The sequence below is a fragment of the Podarcis muralis genome, chromosome 3, assembly GCF_964188315.1.
Source record: "Podarcis muralis chromosome 3, rPodMur119.hap1.1, whole genome shotgun sequence".
Lineage (NCBI taxonomy): Eukaryota > Metazoa > Chordata > Lepidosauria > Squamata > Lacertidae > Podarcis > Podarcis muralis.
In genome coordinates, this window is record NC_135657.1 from 43,856,674 (window position 1) to 43,871,973 (window position 15,300).

Genomic DNA, 15,300 nt, shown 5'->3' on the forward strand with positions numbered 1-15,300 from the left:
AAAACAACTTCCCTATACAGGATTGCCTTCAGATGGCTCAGGGGTTGGATGACCTCATACCCTCCAGTATTTCTCGTATGAAAATAGGGATGTTCTACGGAAAAGCGGGACATTCCGGGATCAACTCAGGAATCAGGATGGCTTCTATAAATCCGAAACTGCCCCTGAAAAATAGGGACATTTGGGAGGTCTGGCTTTTCCAAAGTTCAAGTAGTCATAAAGAACAAGCAAACCATCAAAAAGTACACAACCAAATTTAACTGTTGCCACATAAATCATAATAAGGTCTAAAATAAATAAAGATACAAAAAATAGTATCAACTCTGAACCACATTATACTCATTCTTTTAAGCATGGACTCTTACACATTACAGTTTCATCAATATAATAAATAGCTGGCATATATTCATTACAAAGCTAATTTGCTTAATTTGCTTCTTGGTTCAAATATCGTCTGATACAATGAATGTTTACTTGCAAGCAAGCTCCACTGAGCATAGGCCTGCAAGCCATCAATACGTATGCAGCTTTGCAATAACTTGTCATAGATTGGTCAGACGTCATCAATCTAACTTGGCTAGTCTGGTCATTATTTTTGTTAAACTTTACAGCTGGGGTCGGTCATTTAACAAATCATTCCTTAGCCACTTTAATGTTTTGGGTGTTTAACTTGTAGTGAGATTTTATACAACTCACAGATTTGTGAGAAAACAGAGAACTCACTGTTTTTCCCCACTCTTCATCTGTGGGCTTCTTCATATTACTGTCACTCATATGCAAAATGCTTTCTTTTTCTAGTAGGTGTAAATTAACAAACCCACTCGAAGGACAAAAATATATTCACATTTGTCACTTCTTTACCAGTGATGTAAAGTGTGCAAGATGTCCCACAGCAAATATGCAAATATGGTGGTTCAAATATAGATATTGTTTTTCGCACCTCACCTGCAGCTTTTGCAGTCTTAGGGCATCAATTGAAAACTGCAGCTCTTAGTCAAATGCTGCCTACACAGTTTAAAATCAATGTGTTGCTGTAACGCTTGAAAGATTGTGAAACAGGGATGTGTCAGGGGAAAAGTACGCAAATTGACAAAACGTATGGGCTTTTATTGGTTGCAAAGAAGCTTAGAGGTTGCTGACACTGGCCTGCAAAGATCATTATAATTACCATACCATAATATGCAGTTGAGGACTCTGACCTTTCCTGAGTGCTTGACAACCACCAGCAGCAAAATCCACTCCTGGTGATTTCTCCGAGCTGCAGAGGGAGTATAGTGTGGCTTGTGTAGTGTGTGGTATGTGAGAGTATGGCATGGCCACACACACACACACACACACACACACACACACACACTTTTTTTGCCACACCTCGGGGTGAATGCCAAGAGTAAATGTGGTCCACAGCTGAAAAAGCTTCCCCACCTCTGACATAAGTACAGCTTAAGTTCTCTTACACCCTCTTTTTTTCATTTTGTTTTTAAACCCAAGCACTGCTGAAGCCCTACCTCATACTTGGCATTTTGATCAATTGGCCACAATTTGCCGTACAATTTCCCTGCTGAGAACAGGAGCAAAAGGGAGAGATGCAGAAACAATTTCTGACATAGGGAGAAGAACATGGAAAGCTTTTAATGGCTGTGCCAGATAATAAATTTCAGAAAGGCAAAGCAAGCCTGGTCAGTGGGGGTGACCGAGTTTCTTTTACTGGAATGCAATTTCTCTTTGTGTGTTGAGGGTGGCGTGGAGTCATCTGGCCTCGTTAAAAGGCAGTGTTCCAAAATCGACAACCTCTGTATGTGGCTTTTGGTGACCTTCTTGCTGCCTTTGACAGGATTAATAGAAAGCAGCAGCAGCTGAAATTATGGAACACAAAGAATGAGAGGCAGTTACTTAATTAGGAAGTTTTATGCAGCTATGATGACAGGGATAAAAGTCTGAACCTAGGAGGTCAGCTGTTTTGCAGGACTGTACCTATTACCAAAGAAAACAGGGTTGTGCAGATTATTATTATTATTTACGCTTATTAGTCTTTTTTTGCCAATGCAACCCCAAAGTACTTAAAACAACAAATGCTAGATTTTGGAACTCCCCCCTCATTTTTGTCCTTCCTCCAGCAGGTGAATAATTTCTTGTTCCAACAGGCTTTTGGGAACTGACTGCTTTGAATGAAAGGGCTGGTGCTGTTTTTATTGCAATTATTTGTCTTGTTTTACTAGGGGGTGTGTATGTCTGTCTTCTGTCTGTCTGGGTGGGTGGGTAGGTCATTCTTCTTCCTGATTAAAACCAAAACTGGATTGCGGGGAAATGCATCAAAATGCAATACAGTGGCACCTCAGGTTAAGAACTTAATTCGTTCTGGAGGTCTGTTCTTAACCTGAAACTGTTCTTAACCTGAGGTACCACTTTAGCTAATGGGGCCTCCCGCTGCCACTGTGCTGCCGCTACACGATTTCTGTTCTCATCCTGAAGCAAAGTTCTTAACCCGAGGTAATATTTCTGGGTTAGTGGAGTCTATAACCTGAAGCATCTGTAACCTTAAACGTCTGTAACCTGAGGTACCACTGTATTTCATAAGAAATGTCAGGATAGATACAGAATACATACAGATTGTGACTAATGTCCTGTGTACATTGCTTCCCAAACCAGGGGTGGGTGTGCACTGCATCCAAAGTATTCAGAAGTGTGTACACACAGCCCAAGTCAGCATTATTTATTTATTTAAAAGCATTTCTATGAGACCTACGAGATTGCCTTACCCGCACATGCGCTCATTCGATCGTATCGATCGACAGAATTGGCACTTCCACAGGTGCCACATAATACCTGTTCCAGTAATATTCATTGTAAGAATCTGATTGCTTAGTGTGGCAGCACCTATACTTTGGAACTCCCTGCCGTTTGAGATCAAGCAGGCACCTTCACTGTACTCTTTCCACACCTGCTATTTGCTAAAAACGTTGTTTAGACAAGCGTACCCAGATGCTTTGAAAGTTCAGGTAATTATAATCTGTTTTCAGTTTTGTTTGAAAGTACTGGTGTCAATTTTTCTTGGTTTTCTTTTTTCTTTTTGAAAACCGCTTCAATTTTTTAAAAAAACAATCAAGTGCTGTACAAATTTTATGGAATAAATGAATTTCTAAACTTCTAAAATGTCTAAGATTTCTTAAGACAGTGTACAAAAAATACAAACATAAAAACAGTGGAACAGTATCATAAAAACAAGACATAAGGAAGGAACAAAAGTAGGCATTTTCAAGGTTACAAAACACAGCCAGGATTCTTCTGTGTATAGAAAAGTATTATGGGATTAATGCACGTAACAACACACTCTCCATTAGAAGTTAACTTTTATAAAAATGACCTTAAGAAGCACATAAGTCCCATTAGGTTCTGTTTTCTCTCTCCACAGGAAGATGAAATCTAAAATGTAATCACAAAGCATCACACCGGTCGTGTCAAGCAAGGTCAGAACATACCTGGGAGACCTTTAATGGATGCTTAAGTGGTGCTGAGGACTCCATGCATTCATCTGAGAGCCAGTTCACGCACAGAATAAGGGTGTGCACTTGAAATGTGTGGGTGAACACATCTTAACCAGCACTCAACAAAATTCCGAGGTGTTGCATAAAGCATTTTGACATGAGATTCCTACACACAGGTTTACCAGCTAGTACCAGAAGCACAATCCGAAAAGCATTTAACCCAGTCTGTTCACACTTAAAACAACAGTGTTACATTGAAGTTTCACAGCTACTGTAGGTGACTTGTAGATGGTTGGGTCACAGAATTTTTACCCCTGCTTACTTTATAGCCACTCTGTGAACACTTTTTTTGCCTTGAAATGGGAGGCATGGATACCTATGTAAATCAATCGACTGATGTTTCTTAAGAAATTACGCATTAGGATAATATTAAGACAAGAAGAATCCCTTAAACATGGATCAGTAATATTAAAATATTGATGACTGATAAAGTGTTACATTTTGCAAAGCATTTACAGTGATAAGTAGCAAGAAGTCCATCATTAGACTGGGCAGGGCAGCTTTTCCCAACCTCCATATAATTTGGACTACAATTCCCATCACCCCTGCCTATTGACAATAATGGCTGGGCCTGCTGGAAGTTGCAGTTCAAAACATCTGAACCAAGTTGGGGGAAAGCAAGAGTAGAGGGTGACCCATCTATAGCAGGACTCACTTGGAGCAGGGTCTGGGACAGAAGACAAGAGCCCCAACCCATGTTCCAGTGTCATTAGCAAGTAGGTGCCCATCTTGAAGGATTGCATCATGGGCAGATTGTTCCTCTGGGTTGCTCCCAGGGAGCGTGGTAGAACACAGAGGCCCAGTAATGTGAGTGGACTTGCATCCCTCTTCTTATTTCAAGGAAGGAAAATGGTTTATCTACCTTGTCACTGCTAGTTTTCATGAGAAGTTAAAGATTTCCCCTGAGTCCCCATTTGTTTCATGTATTTGGAAGGGATATAACACAGGCTCGTTTTCTCAGAAATATTTATATATGTTGGGTTCTCTCTCAGTGCCAGGAAGACTGGCTTACTTGGCTATTCTATATGCCAGACAAATCTTATTGCACTCATAATACAAAGTGTGTACTGTACTTGCATATAAGCTAGTTTGAGAATGTGACTTCCCTCCCCTGCCAGTGCCTCATCGGCAGGATTAGGTAAAGGTAAAAGACCCCTGACAGTTAAGTCCAGTCGCGAACGACTCTGGGGTTGTGGTGCTCATCTCGCTTTACTGGCCGAGGGAGCCGATGTTTGTCCGCAGACAGTTTTTCCGGGTCATGTGGCCAGCATGACTAAGCAGCAGCTGACAAAACCAGAGCAACACATGGAAACGCCATTTACCTTCCCGCCAGAGCGGTACCTATTTATCTACTTGCACTTTGACATGCTTTTGAACTGCTAGGTTCGCAGGAGCTGGGACCGAACGGGAGCTCACCCTGTCACGGGGATTCGAACCGCCAACCTTCCAATCGGCAAGCCCTAGGCTCAGTGGTTTAGACCACAGCGCCACCTGCATCCCAATCGGCAGGAAGTTTTCAACATGATCCAGAAGGGTAATCTTAGCCTTTTGCAGCAAAACCAACAGAGAGCCTCATAGCATCTTAAAGACTAGTAACTTTATTATGGCATATAAGTTTTCATGGACCAGAGTACAGTTCATCAGAGGCACAGTATCTTCAACTGGCAGGTATGAGTGTACAGAGGACAGGAAAAACTGCAAACATTGGGGTAAAAATGGCAAAGACATGCAAAAAGCACAGTCTGTAACAATTCAACTCAAGTCTAAATTAACACCAACAAACACAGAAATTATTCCCAACAGCAGTAACTAGTGAAAACACAATCATTTTAGCACTGCTCAGTAAATCAACACCTGAGGTGGAACAGGAAGCCACGGTTTCCATCTAAGCCCAAATAAACAGAATTAAATTTAGTTATTAGTTCTAGTTCAGGTATAGTGTGCTGGAGTCTCACTTTAAAATTCCTCTGTTGGAGTACAACAATGATATTAACAACGGGAAAAGAAACTGCTGAAATCGATGTCTGTCGGCTTGTGCATGCCTAGTGTTTCAGATACAAAAATCCAGTGATCTTTCCTTTTGTGTTATCACGATTTTATTTTCACCGATGTTCATTGCAACACATCTTCCTGTTTCATGGTTTTCATACTTGGATTGGCATTAGAGGAGGTTAGAAAGGAGGGGCCTGAAGGGTTTTTGCAGCTTTGGCAGCTTTGGCAGCGGCGACACGCGATGGCTGTAAGAGAAAGAGCAGAACAAATGCTTACTTATGCCCATTTTAAGGCAAAGTAACCCAAATAGTATGTGAGCATTATACCAATCTTTGCACAAGATCCTGAATATCAAAGGCGGTACCAGCACACATGAGTCTATTACAATCAGAAGGCCCAATCTCTCTTCCCACCTTCCGTGATTCTTGTGCAGCCCTCTTGTTAAATTGCTTTGCTTGCTTTTGGTCCAGATCTTGCAAAAGACATATGAGTTTTTAAAGGAAGGCGGCTAGGATTTAGCTTAAGGAGGTTGACTGACGGGAACTATAGGGCAAGTGGGAGCAGCTTGACTACAAGCACATAGTAGTCAAGAGGTTTGTGGTGTTCTAAACATAGAGGTTTGTGGGGTTCTAAACAGGTAGAAAGGTTCAGCAACGGTAAGTAGTTTCCCTACAGCTAATGCTGAAAAACTAGTACTACTTAAAGGCACAAGAGTCAGTCTTCCTTGCTTTATGGTTTCAGCTTGCCTTGCAGGAAAGAAGGGGTGGTCTCTTCTCTGCTCCACCCTACTGCTAATGGGGCCCTGTCAGACAACTTCTGATTTGGCAGATGAGAAGAGCAACATTAGAATATGTCTGCTTTCTTACACTCCCATCTGTTACACTTTTACACTACTGGCAATACACTCCCCTGTACTTCTTTGCCAGCATTTCGTGGGGGGGGGGCATATTTACTTGGAGGGAGGGATGGGCTAATCTGTCCATTTCAGTTTCTTTCCATTTTGTAATTTTTTCACTCTTAAGTTCGGATCTCCACATTTCCACATCATTGTGACCCCCCCCCCAAATCGTTGTAAAAACCAACCAGCATTTTAGGGCAAATTTCACCCAAAATACATATATTTGTATGCAATTTCCCCTAACACATACATCTTTGCAAAGCAAATTTTCCCCACTATAACTATTTTCTGTATGTTATTTTCACAAATATATATGCACACTTTAGTATTTGCATTTTTCTACATATCACTTGGCTAGAAACTGCCTTTCAAAATTCAGAGAAGGGCAAATTTCAACATATTGTTTTGGAAAGGGTGAATTAGGGAGGTTTGCCTATAAATGCAAAGTGAATTGGATTTCTCCCCCATCCTGGCTTGTAGACTTTGAAGGTTCACTGTGATGAAAAAAGAATGCTATAACCATGTTATAACAGTTTACTGTTTTGCTTTTTGCACTTTATTATTTGTCCCAATCTTAATTTCATTTTTTCAAAACAAACGACCCACAGCCAATTGACCAAGAAGTAGCCAAACAGATGTGTCAGTTCAGAAGGTGAATTGTTTGAATTTAGGCAGATTCGGTTGTATTGCCTGAAATTTAAAATCCAGAAACTCCCTCCACGCGCCTCCCATTCTTAGACATAACATGCATGCTACACGAAGAAACAGTACACTTACTGAATGGGAAATAATTCTGCTTCTCATGCCAATACTGTCAACAGAGTCTTCCTGATCCTTTGTATGAATAGGTTTAATCTTCGGAGGAGTTGCAACCTTTTACAAGTAATTTAGAAAAAAATCAAGAATTATGTGGACAGGTGCAACATTTGTGAAATCTGCACTAAGGAAAAATCCCTTAGTCAGCTTCTTGCTGTTATTTATATAAAACACTTTTGATGTACAAGTTTTTTACATTTATCATGTCCAGCCTCACAGCAATCCCCTTGCAGTAGGTCAATATTATAATTTCTTTTTCAGAAGGTAAACTGAGGCTGAGATAGAAGTTATTTGCCAGGGAAATGTAATTAACACATACATAGCTGAGGTAGGTGTGATTTATGCCAACAATGCTCTTCTGCATTCTAAATAGGACACACATGACAAGTCTCTATGCAAAAGCACAAATGGCCACAAATCTGACATCATGAATGGATTGTCCATAAACCAGTGAGAAAATATCCCCAACTCCTGGGACATTCTGTAATTGACCTTATGGTGGCCATTGTGGAATACTTTTAATGGAAGAATACAACGCAAAAATGCATCAAGCAGTTTCAGCTTGCAGTGGGTGAAATGGAGATAAATAATTCACAAGTTAATTAAATGGTCAATACCAACATATCTGTGCTATCTATGACTGTTTGCTGTGAATGGTTCCCTGCCCACTACAGTTGTTAATACTATAACCTCAGTAATTATCACCAACTTGGTACCGTGAAAGGTTAAAGGTGTGCTTATAACATTTATTGAAGGTCTCATTGACTTTAATTTAGTCATCTCATAGCCATTCAACTTATAAATTTCTTCTTCATATGACTGACCACTGAGATTTATCTTCATGCTTCTGATAAAGTCCATGAAAGCTTATGCCATAATAAGTTAGTTATTTAGAGTGCTTCAAGGCTCTTTGGCTGTTTTTGAGAATGGGAAATAAATGCTGTGGGTGCTGAGGTGAGAGTTAAACTGACGGGTTTTTTATCTGTTATTTTTCAAAGTTACTTTCTGAGTAGTGCCAACAAGATAGGACTCATAAGAATGATAACATTGCTTGCCTATGTAGTCATGTTGGTGTTCGTTTATTTAAGGGGCCATAATGAACTTTGTGAAATAAATCTACAGACGCTTCTAGACTACAAAGCCTTTTATACCAATATACCTGTCCTCTCATGCCAATTTTTGCCATTTGTGGTGTACAGATAGCCTGAAGTGAAACCACTCCATCACCAACATTTTCCTGCTTACAAAAATAGCCTTTTGGCAACCCAGCCAGTAGTGACCTAAAAATCTTACCAATATGGTGTCGGGTTATAATTTCCAAAAAAAAGCAAACTTGTTCTTCTGGCTTTTGCTTTTGGAACAGTGTCATTCTTTTGGTCACATCTACATGGTTTGAAGAATCCCAGCTAATTACCTTCTTCAACTATTTCCCCCAAGACAATATAGCTTGTGCCCGTCTGGCCTCTTCTTGAAAAACCTCCAAGGAAGAAGATCCAACAGCCCCCCTCAAGACAGCTGCTTCTGCTGAGGTACTGTTTCTTCTTCAAAGCCCCTATCAATTTTACACTCTAAAGAATTCACCCATGAACTGTAAGTTCCATTGCCACCATATAAAATGGATGTTTATTCCAGAACATGGATGCTGCAAGTGGTGCATGTTCTCTGTATTTGCCTCCCTTCGTTTTAAAACCATTCATTCTTGTGCTGTCATTAGTGGGCAACATGTACAGCTGTCTCCCCCCCTCTGTCTCCCTGCCTTGTTTTGTTGTTAGTATTCGCTGTCAGCAAACACCACCCTCCTTATTTGAGATCCATCCTGCGCCTTTTTGCTCAGAAGTCATTAAGGATGGAGAGACCCATTGCGGTCCTGTCTGTTCCACTTCTACAAAGGGACAGAACTACACCTGTCTTGTTTGATTTTTAAAAGGGAAATCCTTTTAAGTCAGCATGAAATAAAAACATCTACAAGGTAGTCTGAGAGCTCCAGTGGTGCCTTTGTCCATTTTAAATCCACCACCTATAAAAAATTCCAGAAATAATCCAGCTACTAGCATATGGTTGGTTGGTTGGTTTTGCTGCTGTGCACTTTGAGTAGAACAGAGCAAGTCCCCACTGAGAGTGACAGAACTTGAAGGCACTTTATTGCTCTCAGCCCCCACGACTGCAGATTCTAAAATGGACTAAAGTAGAGTAGTGAACCAATCCAGATAATCAGGATCTGGCTGGATCAAATCAAGTAAATCCTTCTCTATCCCTATAAGTAATTCTAATATGCACTGTTGTGCCCATTTTGTGAATGAGCTCCCCATGGCATTTCTTGACTGGCTGCTGTCGTTACTGAAATTATGTGATGCAACTACCTAGATGTTTTAATTGTTGTCACTTGCTGATCTTAATTACTTTAATGCACACTGTGAACTGCTTTGAGATTGATAAGGGAAAAGCACTAATTAAGTTTAAAACGAAAACCAAAAAAACCCGGCATATAAGTTTTTAAGAGTGCTTTGGATTGCAATCTCTTTTCTATAAGCAAGATACACCTGTTGCCTTTAGCCTGCCCTGACAGAATCTGTCTTCTACATGAAGAGTAGCTTGTGGTAGCAAAAACACTTAGCTGTGCTGAATGAAGGAGGATTTCTATTACTTCTGTAGAGGTGGAAAGTGATTTTGGCTTGCATTTTGGCTCATTTTCAATTGCTCATATATTACTCTCTCTAAATCTTTCTCTAGAAAGGTGGTTTGCTCATGCCAGGTATCTCCCATTGTATATGTGTGAACTTAATTTTCCTTTCCTGTATGTTAAAAAAAAGTCTAATATTTCCTTGTTGACTTTCATTTTGTACCCCAGTGAAAAGCGAGAGAGTCACATTCTGCAATTACTTTTGTTATTTGTTTTTAGCTCTATATAACGTATTTTCAGATGTGTCTTTTTCACAGTGCAATCCTACACTCAAGTTCAATTGCACCTTTTCTCAGTTAAGCAGGTATAGATAGGACTGTGGCCTTAATGCACAAATCCCAATTGACTAAGAGTTGAAATGGAGAATGTGGGTTTTCTTTTTTCTTCTTCTTTTTTTTTATTAAATATTTTATTAAGGATTTTCTTGTTTTACAGAAGTGTAGTGCCTCGTTTTTTGTTTGTTTTTTCCATGTAACATTTTAGAATGTGGGTTTTCTGTAGCTTGGTGCACATTTTGTTAGGGTGTTTTCCTATTAAACAACACATACGTGATGCAATTGGAGCTTTCCAAGCAGTTGTCCCATGAGCGCAGCACCGTTTGTGGGTTAGTTATCAGCAACAGGAAAGTCTCAGACATGGGATAGTGTATGTATGGGAAGGAGTGGAAAAGATGTAAAGGGTGTCAGGATCAGGACCATACCTGATTTTGTGCCAGTCTTTTATTCAGCAGACTGCCAAATTTCCAATCCTTAACAAAATGTCATACTGTATTAAAATTTTCGACTTCTGAATCTGCTTTGCAGTATTCGAAGCCAAATATTGTTAATATTGGAAAGGAGCAGATCAGAAAGGTTGCTTAAAGTTGGTCAAACCTGTTAGCCAATCCATCCTTTTGTTAGGTAAACTACAGGCAGTCTATTGTCATGGGAACTCAATATTTAGAAAATTGGTTTTCCATGCAGGAAGATTTTGGGAATGTTTCGAATAGGAAACTTGATCAGAGAAGAGAGCAGTTCTTCTGCCTTCCCAGCTAAGGAAGAGGCAATTCAGGTGTTGGTGTGTGAAGAGAGTTTTGGGCTTCATAGGGTGTTGGCTGTTTCTATGGAGATCTGTTGTAGGGGTAGTGAACTTTGCCTATATGTTGGCTAAACTTTGGCTAAATGTGTGTCCCCATTTATGATCAACATGCGTATTTGTAAATAAACCCAAGTACAACAAAACACAATTAAACCTCCAAAAAACATCTTCTAAAAAGAACCAACCCTGGGTAAGTGCTGTGCCCCTGGAGCTTCTCACCACTCAAATATATAAGCGTTATTTTAAAGGCAAGAACAACATTTTATGGCTGCTTAGTCAACAAGACACAGCTTTTGGAATAATGTACTTCCCCCAAATAGAACTACTGAAATGTGTTATATTTCTATTTTTACTCGTCTTTAACTCCCTGTGACTTTGTAACAGTGATATTCCTGATTTGTAACTGCAGAGTTGGAAAAAAATGGAAGCGAATGTTTTTCAGGTTTTATTGCTTCTCTGTCAGAAAGCATGTCACAAAATTCTTTTAAACTAATAACGGGTAATGGAAGACTGACAGTGTAACAGAAAAATGAATTTAAGGCTCAGCTTTAAGGCTCAAGTGTCTAGAGCATCTAGGAGCCAACTGGGACAAACCTCTGTCATGCTAGGCCCCAGCACACAATAGCAGTTTTCATCTTACCTAACACTTGTACCATGAAAGGTCAGAGATGCTGGGAGAAAGGCTTAAACATTTGGAAGGCACCATATTGGCAAAGTCTAGCCAAAGCCATGTTCATGTTTGTTTGCTTTTTTTCCTGGAAACTTTTCTCATTGCCTATTCACATCCAGTGTATATCACAGGCATAGGCAAACTCGGCCCTCCAGATGTTCTGGGACTACAATTCCCACCATCCCTGACCACTGGTCCTGTTAGCCAGGGATTGTGGGAGTTGTAGTCCCAAAACATCTGGAGGGCTGAGTTTGCCTATGCCTGGTATATCATATCACACATCAGTCCTAAACATCTCTTAGGACAATGCCAGTTGAGTGCCTTTTCCAAGATTCTATGAGAGCGGGAAGAGTCACAGTATCACTAAGATGGGAAGGCAAAAAACTTGAGTGAAGGAAAGGCAGATATTGAGCAGTGGCAGAACTGGAATAGAGGTGAATGAATTTGACAACATTGATCGTAACAATAGCACTTATACAGGACTTGTTAATGTTCAATGTACTTCACATAAAATAGCTCAGTGATTATTACAATAAAATTTAACAGGATTGATTTCAGCATTCCACTCCCACTTACATAAGGAGGGAGAGGCAAATTTCTCTGATTTCCCCGTCCACTGAAAATCTGCTTTGTGAGATGAGAACCCTCTAGAACAGCATGGCAATGTGTGCAGGGAGCTGCAAGGAGAACCAGTGGAAATTGCCTGTCCTCTTCCTTCCATGAGCAGGAGCCTCTGCTGGACTGCAGCCCCTTCCATTAGCAGAAGGGCACCTCTAGCCCTTACCTAATGCCTATATTGTGGTATGGGGGAGATGGTGGCTTCCCTAAGGCCATTTAGTTCAAGGAAGAGTTGGGAGCCTGAACCCAGGATTTCTTCATTCACATAATAACAACAAGCAGAGCTTCTTTGAGTTTGCATAATCAAGTCTTCTGAGGATAGCGGGAGGAAACAAGAAGGTGAGGGAAGGTGACAGCATGTATTAAGGTGGAATGCAAAAATTGGTTCTCCTTAGATAAAGAAAGCTCAAGGCAGCCTTCCCCAACCTGATGTCCTCCAGCTGTTTTAGACTACAGCAGAACGCTTGCCAGAATGGCTATGCTGGTTGATGAAAGTTGTAGTCCAAAACATCTGGAGGGTGCTAGGATGGGGAAAAACTGAGCTGAGGAGCAATGTGCACAGCCAGGTCAAAATATATGGTATATAGTACAATCCTGTGTGTCAGAAGTAAGCTCCATCTCAATTGAGTTTAATGGGACTAGCACATACTGAGTTGAATGGAACTTACTTCCAGTTAAGTGCGTACAGGATTGCAGTCTAAGTCTGTGATCACATGCTTGTTTTCTTGGCAGCAATTCCCACTGAACTGAGCAGGACCTGCTTCTGGGTAAGTAGGCATAGGATTGGATATAACTGTGGCTCAGTATCTCATCTACAGACAGCCCTGGCATTATGACAACATGCTGAATGCAGGTGTTTTATAGCCCATATGTGATGCTCAAGGCCTTAGTAAAAGTCCAATATTACTTGCTATAATAGGTGAGCCAAAATGTATCTTACAGGACAGTTGATATTTTATAGGAAGGAAACAAAACTCAGAGCAGAAAAGGAATAATTCAAGCTCAGTAAAAAGGAGATACTTAAATGAGAAGCAAATGGTAGCAATTCACAATCCGAGACATTGCTTAATTTTAATGTTTCTTCCATTACGAAACATTTATTTAAGCAAATTACTTTGAACTCACCCTGTATATAGGTATAGACCCAAATACAACACCAGTATCTTTGCTGCCAGATTTGAAACTTTCCAGGGGGTGTTTGTTAATCTAGAAGACACAAACAATACCATCGGTATTTTCATTTCCAGCAAAAAACTCAAAAACAAATACTTATAATGAAATAAATAAAAAGCCCACCACATCTAATTGTATAGCATTTAGTACATTCAGTGATTTAACATTATGGCCAATACTGATCTTCCTAGTTACCTGAACAGAAACATGTATCAACAAATGAAAAATCAAATAAAATCTGGTGCTACCGTCAAAATTGTCAAATCAGGGCTCAGAAGGTGCTTTTCCGAAACCTTCTTCTGACCTTCATGCTAACAGGCAAGGGTCTGAAGAGGAGTCTGCATTGTCTGGTGACACTGGAAGAACTGGTGACAATCTACCCCCACCCCATGCATGGATGCAGTCTTCACATGTTCAGGCAAATGCCTTAAAACAGCTGGAACTGTGGCTTGTTAAGGGTACTGGAAAGTACAGCTCCAGGGGGTCTGAACTATGGTTCCCATGATTATTTGTGGGGGGGAGTCATGTGATATCTATGAATGGCTTGCACCATAAAGTAGCAACAAACTGGAAGCACCCATTGTATTTGGGATGGACACTCCCCCCAAAAATTCAGTTAATCATGATTTACACATGCAACTCTATCTAGCATGGTCCACACATGCAACTCTATCTAGCATGGTCCACTTCTATGAGTGGCTTCATGAATGAACATTGTCTCTACAGATGGAGGACCCTTCCTTTGAAGATCACAGAGCAAAAATGAGAAAACAAAGTACATAATAAAAGCAACAAGAAGAAACCAAAACCCCCCAAACACATTTAAAGGGACATAGAATGTTATTCAGCCACAGGTCTGGTTAAGGGGAAATGTTTTCACCTGGCAACTAAAGATATGGATGGCCATCTGTGATAGATGCTTTAGCTGAGATTCCTGCATTGCAGGGGGTTGGACTAGATGACCCTTGGGTCCCTTCCAATTCTACGATTCTATGATTCTGTGTAATGGCAGTTTTAGGGAGTTCTGACATGACAATTGACTCTTAGTACCATAGGAGAAGCCAGGGCTTTGAAAAACTTGAAATCTTGATCAACTTCAAAAGGGCCAGGCTTTTTCAATGACAAGGAGCTTCTGGTCAGAGTCTTCCATCTAGAAAAGAAGAGAGGGAAAGATGTTGTACTTACAAAACAAAAGAAACTTGCAAGATATCATGCAAGATAAAAATAAAGTATAACTTGCAATAAAAAAATAATTGCAATAAAATTTAAAGCAGTACAGCTTTGCCCTTTTCAGGCTGCAACCGGAAGCACAGTAAGACTCACTGACCACAAAGGGACCTGTTTCTGTGTCAATATACATAGGAATGCTCTGTACATGGATGGCCCCATAACTAAGAAATACATCTTTTCTACAAAGGTAAATTCAAAAGGATGTAAATGCTCCACATATATAATGTGAATGGTGGGGTCTTCGGAACTGAGAAGAGGGGAAGCAAGTCATGTTAGTTTGCAGAAGCTGACAGCTGATTGGCAGGTGCCTGTGATATCATGAATTACCTCACCCCTACCCTGCAGGGCAGTTGTTCCATTTTAAAAAGTTACCTTTTAAAAAAAGGACATAAACCAACATTTAATGGCATAAACATACAAGCAGTGCTTTAAACAATAAAAAAAAGTTTTCAGCTGCCTAATAGTTGTGGGTGGGTGTGCTTAGGAGGGATATCTGCATTTGAACTGGTAGTAAGTACATCTATCAAATGCAGTGCAAAAGCAGGTGGGACACGGGGATTTCACCCTGTGGACGAAGGAACTGCTGACTCCTGCCTTAGGAGTA

At 40.4% G+C, this 15,300-nt stretch overlaps 1 protein-coding gene across 1 annotated transcript in view; it reads right to left on the bottom strand.

Annotated features, from left to right (window-relative positions):
- Positions 1-5,044: 5,044 nt before the first annotated feature.
- The window catches only part of WDR64 (WD repeat domain 64), a 71,111-nt gene continuing 60,855 nt past the window's right edge, over positions 5,045-15,300 (bottom strand). The window contains exons 25-28 of the mRNA XM_028724115.2: positions 14,517-14,616; positions 13,419-13,499; positions 7,210-7,305; positions 5,045-5,779 (exon numbers count right to left, since the gene is read on the bottom strand). Coding sequence (XP_028579948.2) covers positions 5,714-5,779; positions 7,210-7,305; positions 13,419-13,499; positions 14,517-14,616 — 343 coding nt within the window. The 3' untranslated portion in view covers positions 5,045-5,713. The remainder of the gene's footprint in view (positions 5,780-7,209; positions 7,306-13,418; positions 13,500-14,516; positions 14,617-15,300) is intronic.